The 21,553-nt window shown below is 39.0% G+C and overlaps 1 protein-coding gene across 1 annotated transcript; it reads left to right on the top strand.

Moving 5' to 3' along the window:
• Positions 1-17,186: 17,186 nt before the first annotated feature.
• LOC135604880 (uncharacterized) lies at positions 17,187-19,603 on the top strand. The gene is made up of 3 exons (XM_065094531.1): positions 17,187-17,567; positions 17,671-18,795; positions 18,876-19,603. The coding sequence occupies exons 1-3, from the start codon at positions 17,277-17,279 to the stop codon at positions 19,533-19,535; spliced, it is 2,076 nt and encodes a 691-aa protein (XP_064950603.1). The 5' UTR covers positions 17,187-17,276; the 3' UTR covers positions 19,536-19,603.
• The last annotated feature ends 1,950 nt before the right edge of the window (positions 19,604-21,553 follow it).

The raw sequence follows: 21,553 nt of genomic DNA, 5'->3' as shown, positions 1-21,553 counted from the left end.
AACTAGTCCACCGATGATGACGTCGATTTGCTTCTTGACGGGACCCCTAGGGTGTGGCGATGCTTCTCTTGGTTCCTTGAGGTAGCGCCTGAGGTGACCTCTCCGGATCAACTCTTCAATTTGATTTCGGAGGTCATGCAATCTTCCATATCATGGTCGTAATCTCAATGGAACCTACAATATTTAGATCGATCCTTATGAGTAGCTTTCAAGGGGTTGGGTTGTCGCAAGAGCCCTTTCTCCCTGATCTGGAGAAAGATCTCGGTACGAGAAGTGTTCAAAGGCAAAGGTGGGGGCCTTGGGAGTAGCTACTTGGGCCGGTAGGGCCTCCTGCGAGGTTGCGCTACTGGTGATCCCTATTAGGATCAAGAGCGGCACTAAGAGGGGGGGTGAATTAGTGTAGCAGAAAAACTTTCGAATTCGAAAGACTTTTGTTTCAATTAAAATTGATTCGGATGAAAATAGTTTTGATTCAATCCGTTTTGGAGAGATTATGAACTTGAAAGCTTTTGTAAAAGTGCAAGAGAGAATTAAGGAGATTTGTAGTAATGTAAATTGCTCAAATGAAAAGCAAACTAGGATTTAGAGTGGTTCGATCAACATGACCTACATCCACTTTCGGATTCCTCCTCTGACGAGGTCTCCAGCGTCCACTAAAGGCCTTCCTTCAATAGATGAAGACCAACCACCTCTTTTACAATGCTTTCTTCTTTTCATGGGTTTAGGAGAGAACCCTTACAAGTCTCACACCTCTCTTGAATGATCTCAAAACTTAGAAAGGGAGGAGGAGAAGTCTAGCACTTGTTTACAACACTTTTACACCCCAACAACTTAAAATTATCTCAATGCTTTCGTGTCCTTTCATATAGAAAAGGGTGGGATTTTTATAAGCCCCAATGGCTTCAAAAATGGAGCCAAAAAGTGTCTAATCCTAAATTTTTGGGGTCCCAGCGGTACCATCGCCTGACACCTGACACTGGGCGATACCACCGCCTGACAGAGCTCGGAGACCGAGCTCTGGCAGTACCACCACCTGACAGGGGTGGTACCACCACTGGCAGTAATAACTACCGATGGTACCATCGCCCAGATTTCCTAGGGCATTGCTTTCCAGGCGATGCCACCGTTGGCCAAGAATTCAAGGGCTGAATTGGGTGCTTAATTCGACCTAATTCAGCCCCGTTAAGGTCCCAATTAGCCCCTAATTAAGTTAGTGGGATTACCTCCTAATCCTAACATAATTTATGCTCTAACTATGATAATTAAGATATGTTTACTGCACTTCTTGTTCCGGTGTGTCAATTGCTCTTCCGGTGAGCTTTCGACGTACTTCCGGCGAACATCCGACGAACTCTCGGCAATGCTTCGACGGACTCCCGGGAAGCTCCTGGACTCTATAACGATCTTCTTAGCAAGTTTTGATGAGCTTCTTTGGCAAGCTCCTGGACTTCTCAGTTGGTTCCGGCAGAACTTCCGATGAACGTCCGGACTTCCGACGAACTCTCGAACTCCCAACGTGATCTCGATCTTAACTCCGGCATAACACCTGTTTTATATCTTACTGCTATCATAGTTAATCCTGCACACTTTTCTCAACATATATATTAGATCAAATAAATTACAATTGACTTCATTATCAAAATTTGAGATTCAATAATCTCCCCCTTTTGATGATGACAATCAATTGATGATGGAGTTAACCTTAACTCCTTCTATCTATATGTCATACTTGAGAAAAGACACTCTTGAATTCAAAGCCTTTGAATTCAAGTATCAAACTAATAAGTTAGATTCATTTAAACTTATCAATATGCACATCATGATTACTATCATGATTTAACATTCTCAAAATGATGTCAAGGCATGACATCCATTTTCAAGTATGATATTTCAAATATGAAAGATGATAAAGATAGCAATTCATCATTCTATGGTAAGTTATCAATTGTAAAATAGAAAGTTAAGCTCTAGATATCTTATCATAATGAAGAAAATTTATCAAGCAAACATTTCAAGTATATATGATGAAATACATTGCATACATTTGTCATCAATTTATCACATTTTGGTATTATTTCTCCCCATTTGTCATCAACAAAAAGGAGAATGACTCAATAATGCAAGTGTGGTAAAAATTCATACCTCATTTTAATTTGTATTTGATGATACCAGTTATATTTCAAGCATTCATGAAATGGTATCATTCAAAAGTTCTCACATTAAAAGTTATAAACATTTAAAGAGATGGCTTCCATCACCTTCTCCCTTTTTATTTTTCATCAAAACTTCGTATGAAGAAGAAAAATAAGGAGGAAAATCCATTGAGAACCAACTTTGTGAAATGATTTGAATTAAGTCAAAAATGATAAAAGAGTTTCATTAAATCATTGCTTCAATTTTCACAAGGATTAAGATATTCATGTGAAATCAAATCTTCACTCTAGCAAGTGTTCATCTCATACTAACAAATTCATAAAAATTCTTCCTTCATTAAGAAAGAATTCATGTGAAAGAATCATCATATGAAGGATAAAAGAAATTCTAATAAAATAAATTCCATGAATGATCACATCAAATCCATTTCTCATTAAAAATTCACAAGAGATAAACCCCTAAGAGATGCATTTGTCAATTAATTTCATGTATCAAAAATCATTAAGTGATGAAGCAAGGATATGAAATAAACTTGATATGGCATAGACTCATGAAAGCTCTATTCAAGGAATACATTAAGTGAAAGATAGTCCGAAAAAGATATATATCAAATTCATACATTCTGACAAATTAGCATTCCTAATTCTCTTCTAATAAAATCAAACTGTTCTTCACTTAAAGGCTTTGCAAAAATATGATGTTTTGTATCGATAAACTCTAGGATTACATCATGATTTTTAACATGATCTCGTATAAAGTGATGCCTAATATCAATATGTTTAGTTCTAGAGTGTTGAATGGGATTTTTTGTTAAACATATTGCACTTATGTTATCATATTTTATGGGAATGTTTTTAAGATGAATCTTATAATCCTCTAAAGTGTTTTTTATCCACACAACTTGTGCACAACATACACTAGCTGCAATGTACTCAGCTTCGATTGTAGATAGTGTAACCGAGTTTTGTTTCTTGGATGACCAAGAAACAAGTGTGTGTCCTAAAAATTAACATGTTCCAGATATGCTTTTTCTATCTAATCTATATCCAGCAAATTATGTATCAACATATGCAATTAGTTCAAAGTTCTCAGATTTTAGATACCATAATCCTAGATTAGTTGTACCTTTGAGATATCTAAGAATTCTCTTAACTGCGTTAAGATGAGATATCTTAGGATTAGATTGAAACATAGCACAAAGACCTACACTAAACATGATATACGGTCTAGTTGCGGTGAGGTATAGTAGACTTCCTATCATACCCCTATAAGCTTTTTGATCAAAGCTTTCTCCACTTTCATCAAATTCTAACTTAGTGGAGGCACTCCTGGGAGTATTGATAGCTTTTGAGCTATTCATATTAAACCTTTTTAGTAAATCTAAAGCGTATTTTGTTTGATTAAGAAATATTTCATTACTTAGTTATTTAATTTATAAGCCTAAAAAGAAGGTTAATTCTCCCATCAAACTCATTTCAAATTCAAGATTCATACTTTTAGCAAATGATTCACATAGAAATTCATTCGTGGAACCAAAAATGATATCATCAACATAAATTCAAATAATAAAAAAATTATTTTCATAATTTTTTATAAATAATGTAGTATCGACCTTGCCTTTAAAGAAATTATTTAGAATAAGAAAAGAACTAAGTCTCTCTTACCAAGCCCTTGGGGCTTATTTTAAACCATAAAGAGCTTTAGTCAATTTAAACACATGATTAGGGAGATTATCATTCTCAAATCCAGGAGGTTGTTCAACATAAACTTCTTCGGAAATAAAGCCATTAAGAAAAGCACTTTTAACATCCATTTGAAATAACTTAAAATTATTACTACTAGCATAGGCAAGGAGCATCCTTATAGTTTCTAATTGTGCCACAAGAGCGAATGTCTCTTCATAATCGATCCCTTCTTCTTGATTGAAACCTTTGGCCACTAATCTAGCCTTATTTCTAACTACGATACCAAGTTCATCTTGTTTGTTTCTAAAGACTCATTTAGTACCAATAACTAAATGGTCATTTGGCCTCGGAACAAGTTTTCACACCTCATTTCTCTTAAATTGATTTAACTTATCTTGTATTATGATAACACCTGAATCATCTTTCAAGGCCTTGTCAATGCATTTAGGTTCAATTTGGGAGAGTAAAGCGGCGTTTGTACAAAAATTCTTAAGAGATGAACGAGTTTAAACCCCTTTAGATGTGTCTCCTATAATTAGCTCCTTAGGATGAGCATTTAAATTCAAAGAATCAAAATTAACATCATCATCAAAATCATTTTTCTTAACTTCAAAAACTTCATTAAAAATAACATGAATAGATTCTTCTATAATCAAAGTTCTTTTGTTAAAGATACGAAATGCTTTAGAAACAAAAGAATAGCCAAGAAAAATTCCTTTATTGGATTTTGCATCAAATGTACCTAAGGCATCTTTTTCATTCAAAATAAAACATTTACATCTGAAGACTTTAAAGTATGAAACATTGGGTTTTTTTGTTGTTCCACAACTCATAAGAAGTCTTGGAAAGTAGTGGTCTTGCTAGAACCCTATTCATAACATAGCATGTTGTATTTATGCCTTCGGCCCAAAAATATTTGGGTAGGCTATGTTCGTTTAACATGGTTCTTGTCATTTCTTGTAAGTTTCTGTTCTTTCTTTCTACTACTCCATTTTGTTGAGGATTTCTTAGAGTAGAGAAGTTGTGATTGTATCCATTAGATTCACAAAATTCTTAGAAATCATAGTTTTGAAATTCACCGCCATGATCACTTCGAATTGATGAAATCATAAAACCCTTTTCATTTTGAATAAGTTTACAAAACTTAGATAAATACCTAAAGAATTCACTTTTGTGTGCCAAAAAATAAATCCATGTGTATCTACTATAATCATCCACGATGACAAATGTGTATTTGCTACCTCCTAGGCTTGATATAGCAATTGGTCCGAACAAGTCCATATGGATCAATTACAAAGGTCTAGAGATGCTTATTTGGTTCTTAGGTTTGAAGCTACCTTTTATTTATTTTCCTAGTTGACATGCATCACACACATTCTCTTTGACGAACTTGATATGAGGAATTCCTCTTACAAGTTCTTTAGATGAAATTTGAGAGATTAGTTTTATGCTAGCATGACCTAATCTCCTATGCCAAAGCCAAGCATCATCATTCAAAATTGAAAAGCATATTTCATTACAAAGATCATCAATCTCGATAGTGTATACATTATTTTGTTTTAGGACAATCATAGTTATATTTTTGTATAGTTTTTCAATAATACAAGCATTAGATTCAAATCTAACGATATATCCTTTATCACATAATTGACTAATACTCAAAAGGTTATGCTTAAAACCATCAACTAACAATACATCTTCAATAAGAAGGTTGGATTTGTTACTTATGGTTCCTTTGCCAATGATTTTACCCTTGTTGTTATCTCCAAATGTGACATATCCTTCGTCTAGGCTAGTGAGCTTAGAGAAATGAGATGGATCTCCAATCATATGCCTTGAGTATCCACTATCAAGGTACCATCTCTTGCTCCTAGCTTGTGATAGTATATTTTTCTACAAAAAGAGATGATTTTTAGATTCTCATTTGACCTTGGGTGCCTAAAAAATTGATCTACATAGCTTATCATGTTGCATTGAGTCATTTGAGGTTCTTTTAGGAATTCAAATCAATTTATGTGGACTACGTTTCTTAAATGGATAATGATAAGCTATATGTCCAAATTTACAACAAAAGTTACATTGGTTATGGGATGAAACATGCAAAGTAGGGCCTTTAACAAAGGTGGTTGGATTTTGGTGAGAGCTACTCATAAATCCAATTTCGCCTTTTCTATGAACGTGACCCTTGTTGGCAAAGATCATGTTCAAGGACTTGCTACCAACTTCAAATTTTCTTAAGGTTTCCTTTAGTAGTAAGTTTTCTTTTTGAAGTATTTCTAGTTCATCACATTTCATACATGGAGCTAAACTATCATTGTGCTCAACTTTTAATCTATCAAAATCACTAACAAGAGAAGCATGCTCCTTTTTTAATAATTTATATTTTCTACTAATTAATTTACATTCATCAAATAGATCATTAAAAGCATTTAATAGTTCATCAAAGGATAAATTTGCATTAAATGAACTTGTTACCTCATCTCCAATGGCCATTAGTGCATAGTGAGCAACTTGCTCGGTGATGATAGGCTCATCTTCTTCGGATGCACTTGAGTCGTCCCATATAGCTTTCAGAGCCTTCTTCTTTGGTTACCTCCTCTTTGCTTGGGGACATTCACTCTTGAAATGTCCCGGCTTCTTGCATTCATAACATATCACTTGTTCTTTCTTAGGTTCAAATTTATTTTTAGTATCATTTTTAAATTTATTTTTTTTTATGAATCTTTTGAACTTCTTTGTTAAAAGTGTCAAGTCATCATCAAAGTCCTCATTACTTGAGTTTTCTTTCAAGTAGTCTTCTTGTGTTCTCAGTGCTATGTCCTTCCTGTTCTTTGGAAGGGTGTCATCAAGCTCTTCATGAGCTTTACATGTCATTTCATAGGTCATTAGTGACCCAATTAGTTCTTCAAGAGGAAATTTATTTAGATCTTTGGCCTCGTGAATGGCCATTACTTTAGGATCCCAAATTTTTTGAAGGGATCTTAAAATCTTATTAACAAGTTCAAAATCCGAGAAATCTTTACCGAGTCCTTTTAGACCATTGACGACATCCGTAAATCGGATGTACATGTCTCCAATGGTCTCACTCAGTTTCATTCGAAACAACTCATAAGAATACACTAAAAGATTAATTTTTGACTCCTTCACTCTATTAGTGCCTTCATGAGTCACTTCAAGTGTGTGCCAAATGTCAAAAGTCGTTTCACAAATCGATACTCGATTAAACTCGTTTTTATCTAATGCACAAAACAAGACATTCATAGCCTTGGCATTTAAAGCAAAAGTCTTTTTCTTCAACTCATTCCAATCGTTCATTAGAAGAGAAGACTTTTGAAAATCGTTTTTAACAACATTCCAAAGCTCAAAATCCATTAAAATTAGGAAGATCCTCATTCTAGTCTTCCGTAATCAGTCCTATTGAACATGGGCGGACGTGTAATTGAATGACCCTCTAGGTTGCCAACAAATGTCATCTCTCCTGGGTTTAAAACCAAATGAGAGTGAACCTTGCTCTGATACCAATTGTTAGAATCAAGAGTGACACTAAGAGGGGGTGTGAATTAGTGCAGCAGAAAACTTTTCGAATTCGAAAGACTTTTGTTTTGATTAAAACTGATTTGGACAAAAATGATTTCGATTCAATTTATTTTGGAGAGATTATGAACTTGAAAGCTTTCGTAAAAATGCAAGAGAGAATTAAAGAGATTTGTAGTAATGTAAATTGCTCAAATGAAAAGCAAACCAGGATTTAGAGTGGTTCGGTCAACGTGACCTACATCCACTTTCGAATTCCTCCTCCGATGAGGTCTCCAGCATCCACTAAAGGCCTTCCTTCAATAGGTAAAGACCAACCACCTCTTTTACAGTGCTTTCTCCTTTTCACGGGTTTAGGAGAGAACCCTTATAAGTCTCACACCTCTCTTGAATGATCTCAAAACTTAGAAAGGGAGGAGGAGAACTCTAGCACTTGTTTACAACACTTTTACACCCAACAACTCAAGATTATCTCAATGCTTTCGTGCCCTTTCATGCAAAAAAGAGTAGGGTTTTTATAGGCTCCAATGGGTTCGAAAATGGAGCTAAAAAGTGTCTAATCCCGGATTTCCGGGGTCCTGGTGGTACCACCTAGTAATGGTGGTGGTACCACCGCCTGACACCTCAATCTGGCGGTACTACCGTTCAATCTGGGCGGTACTATCGCCTAACAGAGCTTGGAGACCGAGCTCTAGCGGTACCACCACTTGACAGGGGCGGTATTACCGTTGGCAGCAATAACTGCCGGCAGTACCACCGCCCAGATTTCCTAGGGCACTGCTTTCTAGGTAGTGCCACTACCGGCCAAGAATTCAGGGGCTGAATTGGGTGCTCAATTTGGCCCAATTCAGCCTTGTTAAGGGCCCAATTGGCACCTAATTAAGTTAGTGAGATTACCTCTCAATCCTAACTTAATTTACGCTCTAACTATGACAATTAAGACATGTTTACTGCACTTCTTGTTCTGGTGCATCAATTGCTCTTCCGACGAGCTTCCGGCGAACATCCGACGAACTCTCGGCAATGCTCCGACGGACTCTCGACAAGCTCTTGGACTTTACAATGATCTTCTTGGCAAGTTCCGATGAGCTTCTTTGGTAAGCTCCTGGACTTCTCGGTTGGTTCCGGCAGAACTTCCAACGAATGTCCGGACTTCCGATGAACTCTTGAACTCCCAACGTGATTTCGATCTTGACTCTGGCACAACACCTGCTTTATGTCTTACTGCTATAGTAGTTAATCCTTCACACTTTTCTTAATATATAGATCAGATCAAACAAATTACAATTGACTTCATTATCAAAATCCGAGATTCAACAATCCCGAAGTTGTTCCTCGGGCCTATTCTACCCTCGGCCTCTTGCTATCCTTGCGCCTACCTGCCATTAGGGCTTCGGCGGCAATGTACTGGTTGGCTATTGGAGCATTTTGGGGATGGTCACATGTGGCTTCTTGATTAACGACTAGAAGAACCTCGAGGGTCTTAGGCTGATCAAAAATGCTTGCATGATCAGAGGGGGATGAGCGTTCGGGAACCCCGGATCTCAACGGCAAAGCACGCCACGAATTGAGAAAGTGATTCATCCTCGCCCTAGGATAACGCTAGTGTGGCCATGGAAGGCCTGGGTCACACGCTAGCCAGGAAATTTTGCTCAAACTCCCTTGTGAGTTGATCAAAAGAAGAGATCGAGGATAGATGTAGTCGGTTGAACCACACCTGCGTCCTCTGAAGGTAGTCGGGAATGCCCAACACATTAGGGCATCGGAGGTGTCATAAAGGGCCATTTGAGCTTGAAACGCAGCGATATGTTCTGTGGGGTCAGAGCCGCCATCGTATGTCTCTAATGTTGGGAGTCTGAAGTTGAGCAGCACAGGCTTGTCCTGGATTTCCTGAGCAAAAGGGGATCCACCCGAGCTGCTTTCGCCAGCCTCACCATGCAACTTCTGGATTTTGCACTGGAATTCGTCTAGGCAACATTTGACCACGGATAGTTGGACCCTAAATGAGTCGTCCGCCGAGTCCAATGATAAGGTGTCGGGCTCGGGGACTGGAGCGGCTCGGCGAGGTGCAGGGGCGCTCTGCTCGGGAAGGTTTCTTGGGATTGTAGTCTGCTCTCGAGCTTCTCCTATCTTGACTTGTTCCCCATTTGGCCTTTGGGGTGTTAGGTCAATCGGGGAGCTGCTAACTACACGATCTGCGGGATGAGCGGGACAATCGTTTGCATCATTCCTGCCAAAGTTTGTACTTGCTTGGCCAAGCCAAAGAAAGCCTCGAGCGAAACGACCGGGGGTCCTATAGTATTCCAAGGGGGAGAAAGTCCTAGGTCATTGAATATGCGCTAGTAATGATCTAGTGTCGAAGTCTGGATCCCCATCCCTGAGGACGGGTAAGGACTGATCATCGAGTCCGAAAGGGAGGTGAACAATTGGTGGTTCTCTCTCAGGGTGAGCTCCTGCGATATCGGCCTTCCTTCTAGTGCCAAAAATGTTGGTGAACTGATGCGCCGTGGCCAAGGAGTTAGCACGGCTTAGTCCACGGGTCGATGTCCGAAGTTCTCGGTCGGTTGGAAGAGGCGTTGGAGCTGAATGAATCAGGGGTAATGATGCTGACGCTGTCTTTTGGGACTACGTCTCTCGGTTGGGTCGGTCGCGCCTCCAGGGGTGGCCGAGCTCCTGCACAAAGGCCCTCGTCGGGGGATTCTCGACTTTGGCCCCTCGTAGATTAAGTTAGTGGTCGTTCCTCTCTCCCTTTTCATCCCCTGGCCAGATACCAGTCATGGGCTTTTATATTGTTGCACGAGGATCTATCGTACATGGATTTGGCGTGGCGACCGATCCCTCGAGTGACGAGATGGTACCGTTGTGTGGTCACCGCCCGGTATGCACAGAACGACGCCAAACGGCGTCGTCCTAAGCTTTCCTGGATGGGACTTGCTGAGAGGGTGGCTCTCTGTACGGGTCTTGGCTCGACGCAGAGAAGCACCTCTCGTGCTGACTTGGCAGGGGTGTGATGCGGCACGGGTCATGACGTGGCTGTGATCCAAAATATGCTTTATTAGCAAGGTCTAGATTAATCAATGTATATATATATATATATATATATATATATATATATATATATATATATATATATATATATATATATATATAATAATCAACTTTATGAAAACTGTTAATGCTGTATGTGTCCGGCTAAATTGGCGGATAGCAAGAAATGAGAACAAGGCTAGTTCCCGACGGCGTTCCAAGGAAAAGTTAAAATGAAGACATCAGAGATGTGCCTCCGTTCACAGCCGAGAAATTAATCGAGATGCACTTGTTGGTATGTATTGTTCTAAATCAATAACAAGACAAAATGACTAAGTAGATTTTTCTCGGATATATAGCAGGCTAAAGAGTAGCACGTCCAAATCTGAGAGCTGACTTCTCCTACGAGGGAAGTCACATGAAGCTGGAGTCAACCCCATGTTCCGCCTCCTGCCCACTCCTACCATCTCTTTCAGAAACAAATGGAGAACTGCTGATGCATAGGATTCGAATGAAGGAGCGGACGGGCTGCCAGAGGGTGGATGACAGGGGCAGAAGGAGAGAGAAAGAGAGGACTAAGCGAGTGTTGTCAGCGACTCTTGCGGACGACACACTGTTCAGACAGCCTCTGCTCGGTCTCTGCCTCTTCGACTGCAGACAACCCTCTCTTTGTCCTCTACCTCCGCACACTGCTGCTGCTGCTACGCACCGTCAAGGGGGGATTGAATCTGAACGCGACTGCAACAGTAACTCGCGCGCGCGCGCGCATACTCTCTCTCTGCAGTCTTGGTTGTACAAGGTCAAGTTGCAGCAGGGATTTTGATCAGCTGTAATGGCGTGCGGATAAGGTAACGTGGATCCGACAGGGCGACGTGTGTTACTTGGTCGACACGCCACAAGTACTGAAGCAAATCCCTACGAGCAGAATGCCAACTCGGGATACTGAACGCAGAGGAAAGTGACCAGCGGAAAGCTGTGTCGTCGGACACCAATTTGGCCTCCCTCAAATTGTAATCTATGTATGCTAAGTACTACAGGCAACGAAGAGGAGGGAATACTTAAGTTTGAGACAATCCACTTCCGATGATTTGAAAAAACAAAGACGATTGAATATGATACATCTTTCTTTCTATATCATTGAGAAAAATAAATATCGAGGACAAGGCATTGTTAAACTAAACTTAATTAGCTCGGGTACAATAATAGTCTGCACGATTCTATCACAGGCGTATAGTCTCGGAAGACGCGTCGAAAGAGAACACGTATCTGAGGTCATGACTCTCTAATTGATATCAAACTAGATAAATAATTGCACGGCCCACTGATTTCATTGTTTGAATAATGCATTAGAATTAGTTTTCTTCCGACTGCATTTAACTATGCTTATCCTACAAAACATAATTGAAATCATGTTAGCCATTTTTTTTATTTTCTATTGTTTTCGAATAAAGATATATTGGTAGCTACATTGTAATTTACCCAATAAATTAAATGTCATTAAAAAACAACGAGCCTATATTCATCAACTTCCTGAATCATTTAGGCCAAATATTATTTTTGCCACTGACGATTGCCTTGAATTTTCTTTAAAATTTGGCTATAGTGACATTGATATTAGGGAACAACATAACCCCCACCTTGATGGGATATAAAGAGAAATAAATTTTTATATATGAACAAATACTAGCGGACCATAACACGCAGCGGAATTAAATGGAATCACAATAAAATAGAACACCAAGATATACGTGGAAAACCTCTTCAATATGAAGGGTAAAAACTATAGGGCAAACTAGAGATAATCTACTATAAGAATAATGAATATACAAATCTCAATCTTTTGCTCAAAACCCTAACAACAATCACAAGAAAATAACTGGGATACAAGGATCATGTCACTATGCACAAAATTCTAAATCCTCCCTAATTCTCCCCAAGTAATCACAGTAAGAATCTACTATAGATTTGATCTAACCTGAGATGAGAACACTGCTAGATGATTGAGAACAGTCTCTCTGCGTTGTCCTTATATTCTTTTCTTTTTTTCTCCTTGGATTTTTTGTCTTTTTCTTTTCCTTTTTGCTGCTGAAAGGATCACTCCTGCTGCCCTCGTTGTTGCCCTATTTATGTCTTTTTTCATAGCCACTACATACCCCTTAATATGAATTAGGGTTAGGTTAAGAGAGGAGATGGATTATGGGCTGTTCAAGCCCACTATGGGCTGAACCATGGGCTGTCAGCCCAACAACCTCCCTCTTCAGCTCATAAGGGAGGCTATCCCATGACTCCTTAATATGAAGCCATGCCGACCAGCTATCGGCTTATCTCTTGTCTTTCTTTTGGTAAGGTCTTTGTCAACATGTCTACTCCGATATCATATGTGTGTATTTTCTGAAGCTATAACTACTTTTCTTCAAATACATTTCGAATCCAGTGGTATCTGACATCTATATGTTTTGACTTGGAATGAAATATTAGGTTCTTACACAAATAGATGGCACTCTGACTATCATAATGCACCACATAGTTTTTCTATTTCAGTCTCAATTCTTATAAGAATTCTTCCATCCATAACATTTCTTTCCTCTATAGCAACAATATATTCTGCCTCTGTGGTGGAGAGAGCAATACACATTTGCAATTTGGATTGTTATGACATAGCTCTCCCTGCAAAAGTAAGTACATAACCTGATGTGAACTTCCTCGTATCTATATCTCTTGCCATATCTGTATCTGTGTAACTTATAAACATAGGTGGTCCACCTCTCAAGCTTAAATAAACCTTAGAGCTCCCTTTGAGATATCTAAAAATTCATTTCACTGTTGCCTAGTGCTCTTTGCTTGGATTTGTAAGAAATTTGCTAGTAACACCAACTGCATATACGATGTCCGGCCTCGTACATACCATCGCGTACATTAAACTTCCAACTGCTGAAGCATAAGGAACCTTTTGCATTTTCTCCTTCTCCTCATCACTTGACGGACTCTGTTCTGAGCACAACTTGAAGTGACTTGCAAGTGGAGAACCAATTGGTTTTGCATTGCTCATATTGAATCTTTCCAATACCTTTTCAATGTATTTCTCCTGTGACAACCAAATCTTCTTATTTTTCTTATCACGGAAAATCTGCATACCCAGTATTTGCTTTGTTGGCCCCATGTCCTTCATTACAAAAGACTCACTCAGTTCCTTCTTCAATCTGTCAATTGTAGACATATCTTTCCTAAAAATAAGCATATCATCAACATAAAGTAAGAGAATAATAAAATTCTCACCAAACCATTTGATGTACACATAATGATCTGAAGTCATTCTTTTGTATCAATTTTCTATCATAAATGAATCAAACTTTCTATACCATTGTCTTGGAGTTTGTTTTAGCCCATACAAGCTCTTCTTCAACTTATAGACAAAGTTCTCTTTACCTTTGACTTTGAAACATTATGGTTGCTCCATATAAATTTTCTCCTCCAAATCACCATGAATAGTGTGTTTCATCCTCTCTACAATAGCATTATGCTAAGGTGTATTAGGAATTGTCATCTCATGTTGGATCTCATGTGACCTGCAATAATCATTAAATAATCCTATGTACTCATCACCATTATCTGATCTTATGCATTTCAATTACCTTTATGTCTCCCTTTCAACCCTAACATGAAACTCTTTGAAGACATTAATAACCTGATCTTTGGTCTTCAAAGCATAGGCCCAAACTTTCATGGAAAAATTATCTATAAAAGTAACAAAATAAAGTGCACCACTAATACTAGAAATATCAACAGATCCACCAGGAGTTTTTATCCTCAAAAGATCACATATATGTGTATAAACATGGTTTAAGGCATGCATTTTTCTAGACAAAGCAGGACTAGCAAATGAAACTCTATATTGTTTATCAGCCAAATAATCAATATAAGGGTTCAGATTGAGGTCCGGCAATACCTCTCTCTTGGAAAGAGTTTACAGCCCCTTCTCGCTCATGTGTCCCAATCGCCTATGCCACAACTCTATGCTGAAGTCTTTTTCTGTAGCATTTAACTGCTCACCACAATCTTTGGCCTGCAACCTGTATAAGGTGTGACATTTCTTTCCACTAGCTATAACAATAGAACCCTTACTGAGCTTTCATTGCCCTTTGTGAAATCTACTATCATAGTCTTCATCATCTAGGCTTCCCACTGAAATTAGATTCAGTCTTAAGTCAACCATATGTCTCATATCTTTAAGCACCAACCTGCAGCCAAGGTTGGATATCACTCATGTTAATGATGTCTATTATGACATAGTTGCCCATCTTGATAACACCAAAATTTACAAACCTGTATGTAGCAAAAAACTTTCTTCATGGTGTAGCATGATAAGAAACACCTGTGTCAATCACCCACTTAAGATCCTGACACACACAAGAAAAAATATCATCAGAAGGAGACAAAATCAAATAATCACCACCCTGCACTATGGCTGTGATATTATCTTTTGACTTTATAGACTCCACTTTTTGTTCCTTTTTTTTGCTCTCCTTAGGTTGCTTGCATTGGTTCTCACCACAATTATAGCAAACAATATATTTTCTTGATCTTGACTTGCTTCTACCCATACGTGAACTGCTTCTAGACTTTGACCTTCCTCTGTTTTCTGAGATAAGTGCCTGTGAATCATTCTGAGATGTTACTGAATTCTTTCTTCTCAACTCCTCATTCAACAAACTATTTGTTACTTGACACATGGTGACAACACTATCTGATACAGAATTACTGAGGGAAACCACTAGTGTCTCTCAACTTTCTGGTAATGAACTAAGAAGTAACAATGCCTGCAACTCATTATCAAAGACATTTTCATAGAGGATAACTGGTTAGTGATACTCTGCATTTCATTCAAATACTCAACAATGGAAGCACCCTCTCTATATTTTAGGTTCACAAGTTTTTTGATCAAAAAAGCTTTGTTGCTAGCTGTTTTTCTTTCATAGAGACTTTCCAACTTTTTCCAAAGAGAATATGCAGAAATTTCAATACAAACATAGTGAAAAACATTATCATCAAGCCATTGTCAAATAAACCCAACTGTTTTTCGATCTAACCTCTTCCACTCATTATCTGTCATAGTTGTGGGTTTTGTACTATCCCCTATAAAGGTTCATACAAATCTTTGCAATACAAGATATCTTTCATTCTTGGTTTCTATATCATCCAATTGTTTCCATTCAAACTAATCATGCGAGAAATATTACTGGCCTCCATGTTCAAATACAAAAATAAAATCACCACAACCCTGCTTTGATACCAATTGATGAGATATAAAGAAATAAACTTTTATATATGAACAAATACTAGCAGGTCATAAAACACAGTGGAATTAAATGGAATCACAATCAAATAAAACACCAAGACATACGTGGAAAATCCCTTCAATGTGAAGGGTAAAAATCATAGGGCAAACTAGAGATAATCCACTATAAGAATAATGAATATACAAATCTCAATCTCTTGCCCAAAACCTTAGCAATAATCACAAGAGAATAATTGGGATACAATGATCACGTGCACAAAATTCTAAATCCTCCCTAATTCTCCCCAAGTAATCACAATAAGAATCTATTATAGATTCTTACTAGATTTGATCTAACCTGAGATGAGAACATTGCTAGATGATTGAGAACAGTCTCTCTGTGTTGACCTTGTTTTCTTCCCTTTCTTTCTCTGATTTCTGTCTTTTTCTCCTCCTTTTTGTTATTGCAAGGATCACTCTTGCTGCCTCGTTGTTGCCCTATTTATGTCTTTTTTCGCAGCCACCACACATCCCCTAATATGAATTAGGATTAGATTAAAAAAGGAGATGAGTCGTGGATTGTTCAAGCCTACTATGGGCTGAACCATCGGCTGTCAGCCCAACACATCCGCCCCCCCCACCCCCAAATGTTATATTTCTTCGTATCACATAGGATTCTCACCCAAAGCAACAACGCCGTCCCCAAATACCATAAATTAATTACTAGACAGTTTAGTGATGAAAATATTTGTCAACGTTTCTTGGGATTAGGTTCCTAATTAAAAGTTTTAGTACAAAAAGAACATAATAGTCGCTGAATAATTATTTTTAGTCACAAGTAAATTTTGGGCCAATCTCTTAAATAGGCATGTATTTTTGTGATTTGGGTATTTATAGTTAATTATAATAAATAGATCGTATCATACAAATCAATACACACTATTTTATTATGCATTTGCCATTAAGGTGTTCGAGCAAATGCGGAAGCTCAAATGGAACATAACTGCCAATCTCGAAGCAAATAGAAAATATATGCACCTACTCCGACGGGTCTAACTAACTATCCAATTCCGGACGCCGTACCATGTCAAATAATATTGGAGATGAGATCATATGATATCAATTAAGAGAGAGAGAGAGAGAGAGGGAGAATGAGTGCATGCATGTGTGAGAGCATCTTCTCTTTGAAATTTCAAACAGATTTGAGGTAATAATAGAGGAAACAAAAGAACAAAAAGCAGCATTAATAACGCACATTAATGGCTGCCATTGCAACGCCTGTGCGTGCGTGCCTCCAAAACTGGACGCCCACCTCTCTTTCACCGTTGTCACAGTGCCTTGAGCACTGTGATCCCGATAACATGATCCGTTTCATCTCTCGGGTCTCGTGGTAATATATATCGTCACCTCCTGTCCCATTTCCCAACACGGAATCTTGCTGGTTTTGAGGCATGACATGTAGCAAGTGGATCATATCTTATCGAGCGCCACTGCAGTGTTTCATTGTGACATCTGCAGCCTTCTTCTCGTTTGAATTGATCCCTTCTCCTCGGTTCTTCCTCCTTTCTTCTCCTTTGGTTCCCAGAGAAGAGAAGAAGGGGATGGGGAGAGAGTGGCAGTGGAGTCCAAGGCCTTTGGCTAGAGGAGCCTACAAGGAGAGCCACCCTGGTTGCATGAGCGGCATGCTTCACTACTTACACTTTCAACACTTGCTCTTCGCTGGCAGTAGCAGCAAAGCTCAAGCAGTCTCGTCGCTGTCATTGCCTCCTCGAATCGATCATAACTCTCAACAACTCGAAGGTATGGAAGCACCCAGGAATAGCCTAGAGCTGGATGATGGGAAAGCGTCGTCGTCGACTTCGACCGTAGAAGATGAGTTTTATGATGTTCCTGTGAGTCTTCTTCGCTACTTCTCTCTCTCTCTCTCTCTCTCTCTCTCTCTCTCTCTCTCTCTCTCTCTCTCCCCATGGCATTTGATTCGCTTGTTATTGTCAGGTTGGGATAGAAATAGCCCCACGACTAGTTTCACTATCAAAGAACAAGAAGAAGACGTTGATAGAGGAGGAGAAGAGGAGTTCATCGGCCGAGACTCCAAGAACTCCGTGCCTCGTGGCGCGCTTAATGGGCTTGGAGATGTCGGCGGATCAAGCCTCTTCTCCGACACCGAAGACGCCACCGTTGAGGGAGCCGCAAGCCAAATCTCGAGTGAGAAACAACAACAAGAACGTTGGCGGACATCAGTATACTAGGAGAGAGTCACCATCTCCACGGCAGCCACTTGGGAGCTTAAGCTGCAACGTTGCAGCGTCTCCTCGGGTCAGAATGGTCGACGCAGGTTCTCGGTCCTTGCCGGAGACGCCGAGGGTTTCGTCAGCGACGTCCTGCGACGTGGATCCCAGGTTTTCTCTGCAACTCAACAAGAGCATCAGTAAGGCCATGAAGGAGGAGTTGAGCTACTTCTGCAAGGTGACTGGCAATCACTTGCCGTCTCCTCCATCAGCATACTCGGCCACGAGGTCTATGAAGAACGAATTCGTGTGGCATCAGGATGAGAACAGGAGCCCGAGGAGCCACCGCTATGCTCGTGAGATCGTCGAGCAAGTGAAGGAAAGTATCAGTGGCAGAAGAGGCGGAAGAGGAGGAGATGGCGGCTGCAGTGGCGGGGATGGACTAAAATCCAAGTCTAAGAGAACCAGACCGACCGAGAAGAACCTCTCCAACCCACCATCTCCTTGTTCTCCTCCTCATATTAGAGTCTTGGAGATCCGAAACAACGACATTAAAGATGGAACTAAGAAGTCACGAACGCTGCCTCCTAAATCGCTTCGGTCGCAGGCAACCGACCATATGTCCTCATCAAGAACTTCAATAGGCACTCCAGATTATGGTGAAGCAAAGACTGTTAAGATGGTCCTCAGCAAGTGTAAGAAAGCTGATAATGATCGGTTTACTGAGAGGATCATCAGGAAGGAAACACAATCACCGACACCAACATCAGCATCAGTCTTTCAATCAGCTGGGAATAGAAGCAGTCGCAGATCCTCACCATCTACTGTGGAACGGAGAGTGGAAGAAGTATCCCAGCCTGCGTCAGTCTCACGGTCGTCTTTGCCCCTAAACGTCCGTAACTTTCGACCATCAAGCATTCATATGTAGAAAGGCTTCAAATTTAACGCCTTTATTATTCTTCTCTTGCGCAGCTGATAGGAGTTGGAGGTGGCAAACACCAATCAAACAATCCAGAGTTCCGATATATGAAGTCCATATTTGAACGTGCAGGGATCGCCGGAATTCACACAGTAAGATGGTACTCGCCGTCGCTCCCAATCGATCCCATCGTCTTCCATCAGCTGGAGCTCGAGTTCCCTTTCTTCCTTGTAGAAGAAGAGGAACGATGCAAAGACATCGAGGAGGAGGAAGAAGAGGAGGTGGACCTTCTTGTTCTCGGTCCTTTACGGTACCGATCGAACAGGAAGCTCCTGTTCCATCTGGTAGAGGAGATCTTAAGAGATCTCCTTACCGGATGTTGCAACCTCCCACCATCGTTCTGCCGCACCAGCGATAGGGAGGCGCTGCTGCGGCAACTCTGGGGACAGATCGAGAGTTTCCCCGCCGCCGACTGCCGCGTGGTTGGCGACATTGACGCGCTCGTCGCGCGGGACCTACCTGAGGCCCACGTGCGCCTCATGCTGCGCCACCCCTCGGTGGTGGAAGAGGCGGACGATGTGGTGTTCGAGGTGGAGCAGGATATCCTCGACGGCCTCCTTGGCGAGACCGCAGCCTGTCTGGCCCTCCCCTCCTCTGCTTCCTCTCAAGGCCGGGGTGGTGGTCACTACGGGTTGAGTACTGTGATGTGTTAATATGCATGCATGGAAGAAGACCTCAGTTTGCTGTAAATGAAGCAGACACGCTTTTTCTTCTCTCTTTTCTCAGATTTGGCGTGTTCTCTGTCTTCATTGTGTGCTTTTCCCGAGAAATCTGTTGCCGTCAGAAGCTAAGCTTTTGTCAGGAGTTTTTGGCAAATGATGAAGGAGATGGATGATGCAGTAACCAATGAGCCAATGAGCGCCTCCGTTCCGACAGATCATATGCTTTCGCAACGCAGTCCATTAATCTGATTTTGATAATATTAAATTAATATAAATAAAAACGGAAGTAACCTCCGAATTTTTTTAATAGAATTTTTTTATTGATACTTGAAATATCCTTTTCCCTCTTTTTACCGATCCATGTGTTTTAGTATTTTTAATAATATTATAAAATATTTATAACATAATTAAAAAATACTACAACATAAAATTTTTATTCAAATTTTATAAAAATCCTGCATTTATGTTTATAGTGTTTTTACATTGTGTTATATTACACTATTTTTAACAATATCAGAAAAATATTATAACGTAATAGAAAAATAGAGTTACATACCAATTTATATATTACGTTATAATATTTTTGATATTATTAAAGTTATTATAACACAATGTAAAATTACTATCGGTTGATTCTTAGGAAAATGAAAGGAACGATTATCCTATGGATTGATCTGTAGGGAAATGAAAAAGGATAGATGGCTAGAGTTATTTTAGGTATTAGATAAAAAAATCACTCCCAAAGAATTCTCAAAATGAAAGACACTTGGAGGATTCTTTTTTTTTTTTAGAATTCGTCCAAACTTTTAATATTTTTCACAAAATTACCAAATACAATTAGACAAGTGCGGTAAGATGGTGATGTCAGAAGTCTTTTGTTTCTCTCTCTTCTCGTGAAGTCAATAGGATAACATAAACTATATTTTCTTCGATCAAGTTCTGTAATTTTCTTGGATAATATAATTTTCTAAAATATAAAAAATAATCTTGGCCTATATAATTTAATGAAAATAATAATTTTACGTAAGAGAATAGGTCAGTTAAACTAATCAACATTGTTATGCACCCAATTAATGTGTATTTGGATCCCTGTCTTTATTCCTTAGTTTGACGATTCGAACATATTTTTCAATATATTCTCCTATGTAATATGTATCATTTGATTTGAATAAAAAATAGTTCTTATTGAAATTTTTTTATAATTCTAATTTTAATGTAATTTATGAAAGGATCAATATTTCTTTGTAATGGTTAGATATTAATATAATATAAAATAAAAATATTGAACAGTTATAAATCATATTATGGTGGTTTCTTAGTCTGTTGAAGATAAGTCTTGAGTAAGCTCCCTGTTGTACAATTGACATTCTATGATATTTGGGTGAAAATTGATTCAGTTCAAGTTGCAAATATTAAATGGCTCTCTCATAGTAAATTAAAATTATTTTGTGGGTCTGTTCTAATGTAGCCCAAAGCTTTAATTGATGACTATAATTTTTTTTTTAAATAACAATTGTAGTAATTAGACTTGATCGAATGATTGCATTAGAAAAAACCGAAGATGGAACCATCGATCAATTTGATTTGTTTATGGGATCAATTTTGTTAAAAAACTGGGAAAGAAAAAAACCATTTTATCAACCGATCTTTGGCTAACTTGAATGAATTGACTTATTCAAATAAATTGATCGAGTTTTAAATGCAATTAAGATCACTTGAATATATATATATATATATATATATATATATATATATATATGTTTTGATCAGTTCACCCACCAATTCTTATATATATATATATATATATATATATATATATATATGTTTTGATCAGTTCACCCACCAATTCTGGTTCTCGATGAAGGCTTCTTCTGCTCCGCCCACGGACAAGGGGCGTCAAGATCTCGGGCTCAGTCATCCTCTCGAAGGTTAGGGCTCTTCCATCTTTCTCTCTTCCATTCGCTAATGGTTAGGGCTCCGCAGATTGATCCCCACGAAGCCGGTGGGTC

This window comes from Musa acuminata, chromosome BXJ2-2, assembly GCF_036884655.1.
Source record: "Musa acuminata AAA Group cultivar baxijiao chromosome BXJ2-2, Cavendish_Baxijiao_AAA, whole genome shotgun sequence".
Taxonomy (NCBI): Eukaryota; Viridiplantae; Streptophyta; class Magnoliopsida; order Zingiberales; family Musaceae; genus Musa; species Musa acuminata.
This window is presented reverse-complemented; position numbering and strand designations above follow the sequence as displayed.

Excerpts from the sequence above, each read along its gene's own strand:
- LOC135604880 (XM_065094531.1), top strand. The coding sequence starts at position 17,277 with ATGGGGAGAGAGTGGCAGTGGAGTCCAAGGCCTTTGGCTAGAGGAGCC. Across the intron at positions 17,568-17,670 it reads ATGAGTTTTATGATGTTCCT|GTTGGGATAGAAATAGCCCC; the intron begins GTGAGTCTTCTT and ends TGTTATTGTCAG. Across the intron at positions 18,796-18,875 it reads GGTCGTCTTTGCCCCTAAAC|CTGATAGGAGTTGGAGGTGG; the intron begins GTCCGTAACTTT and ends TCTCTTGCGCAG.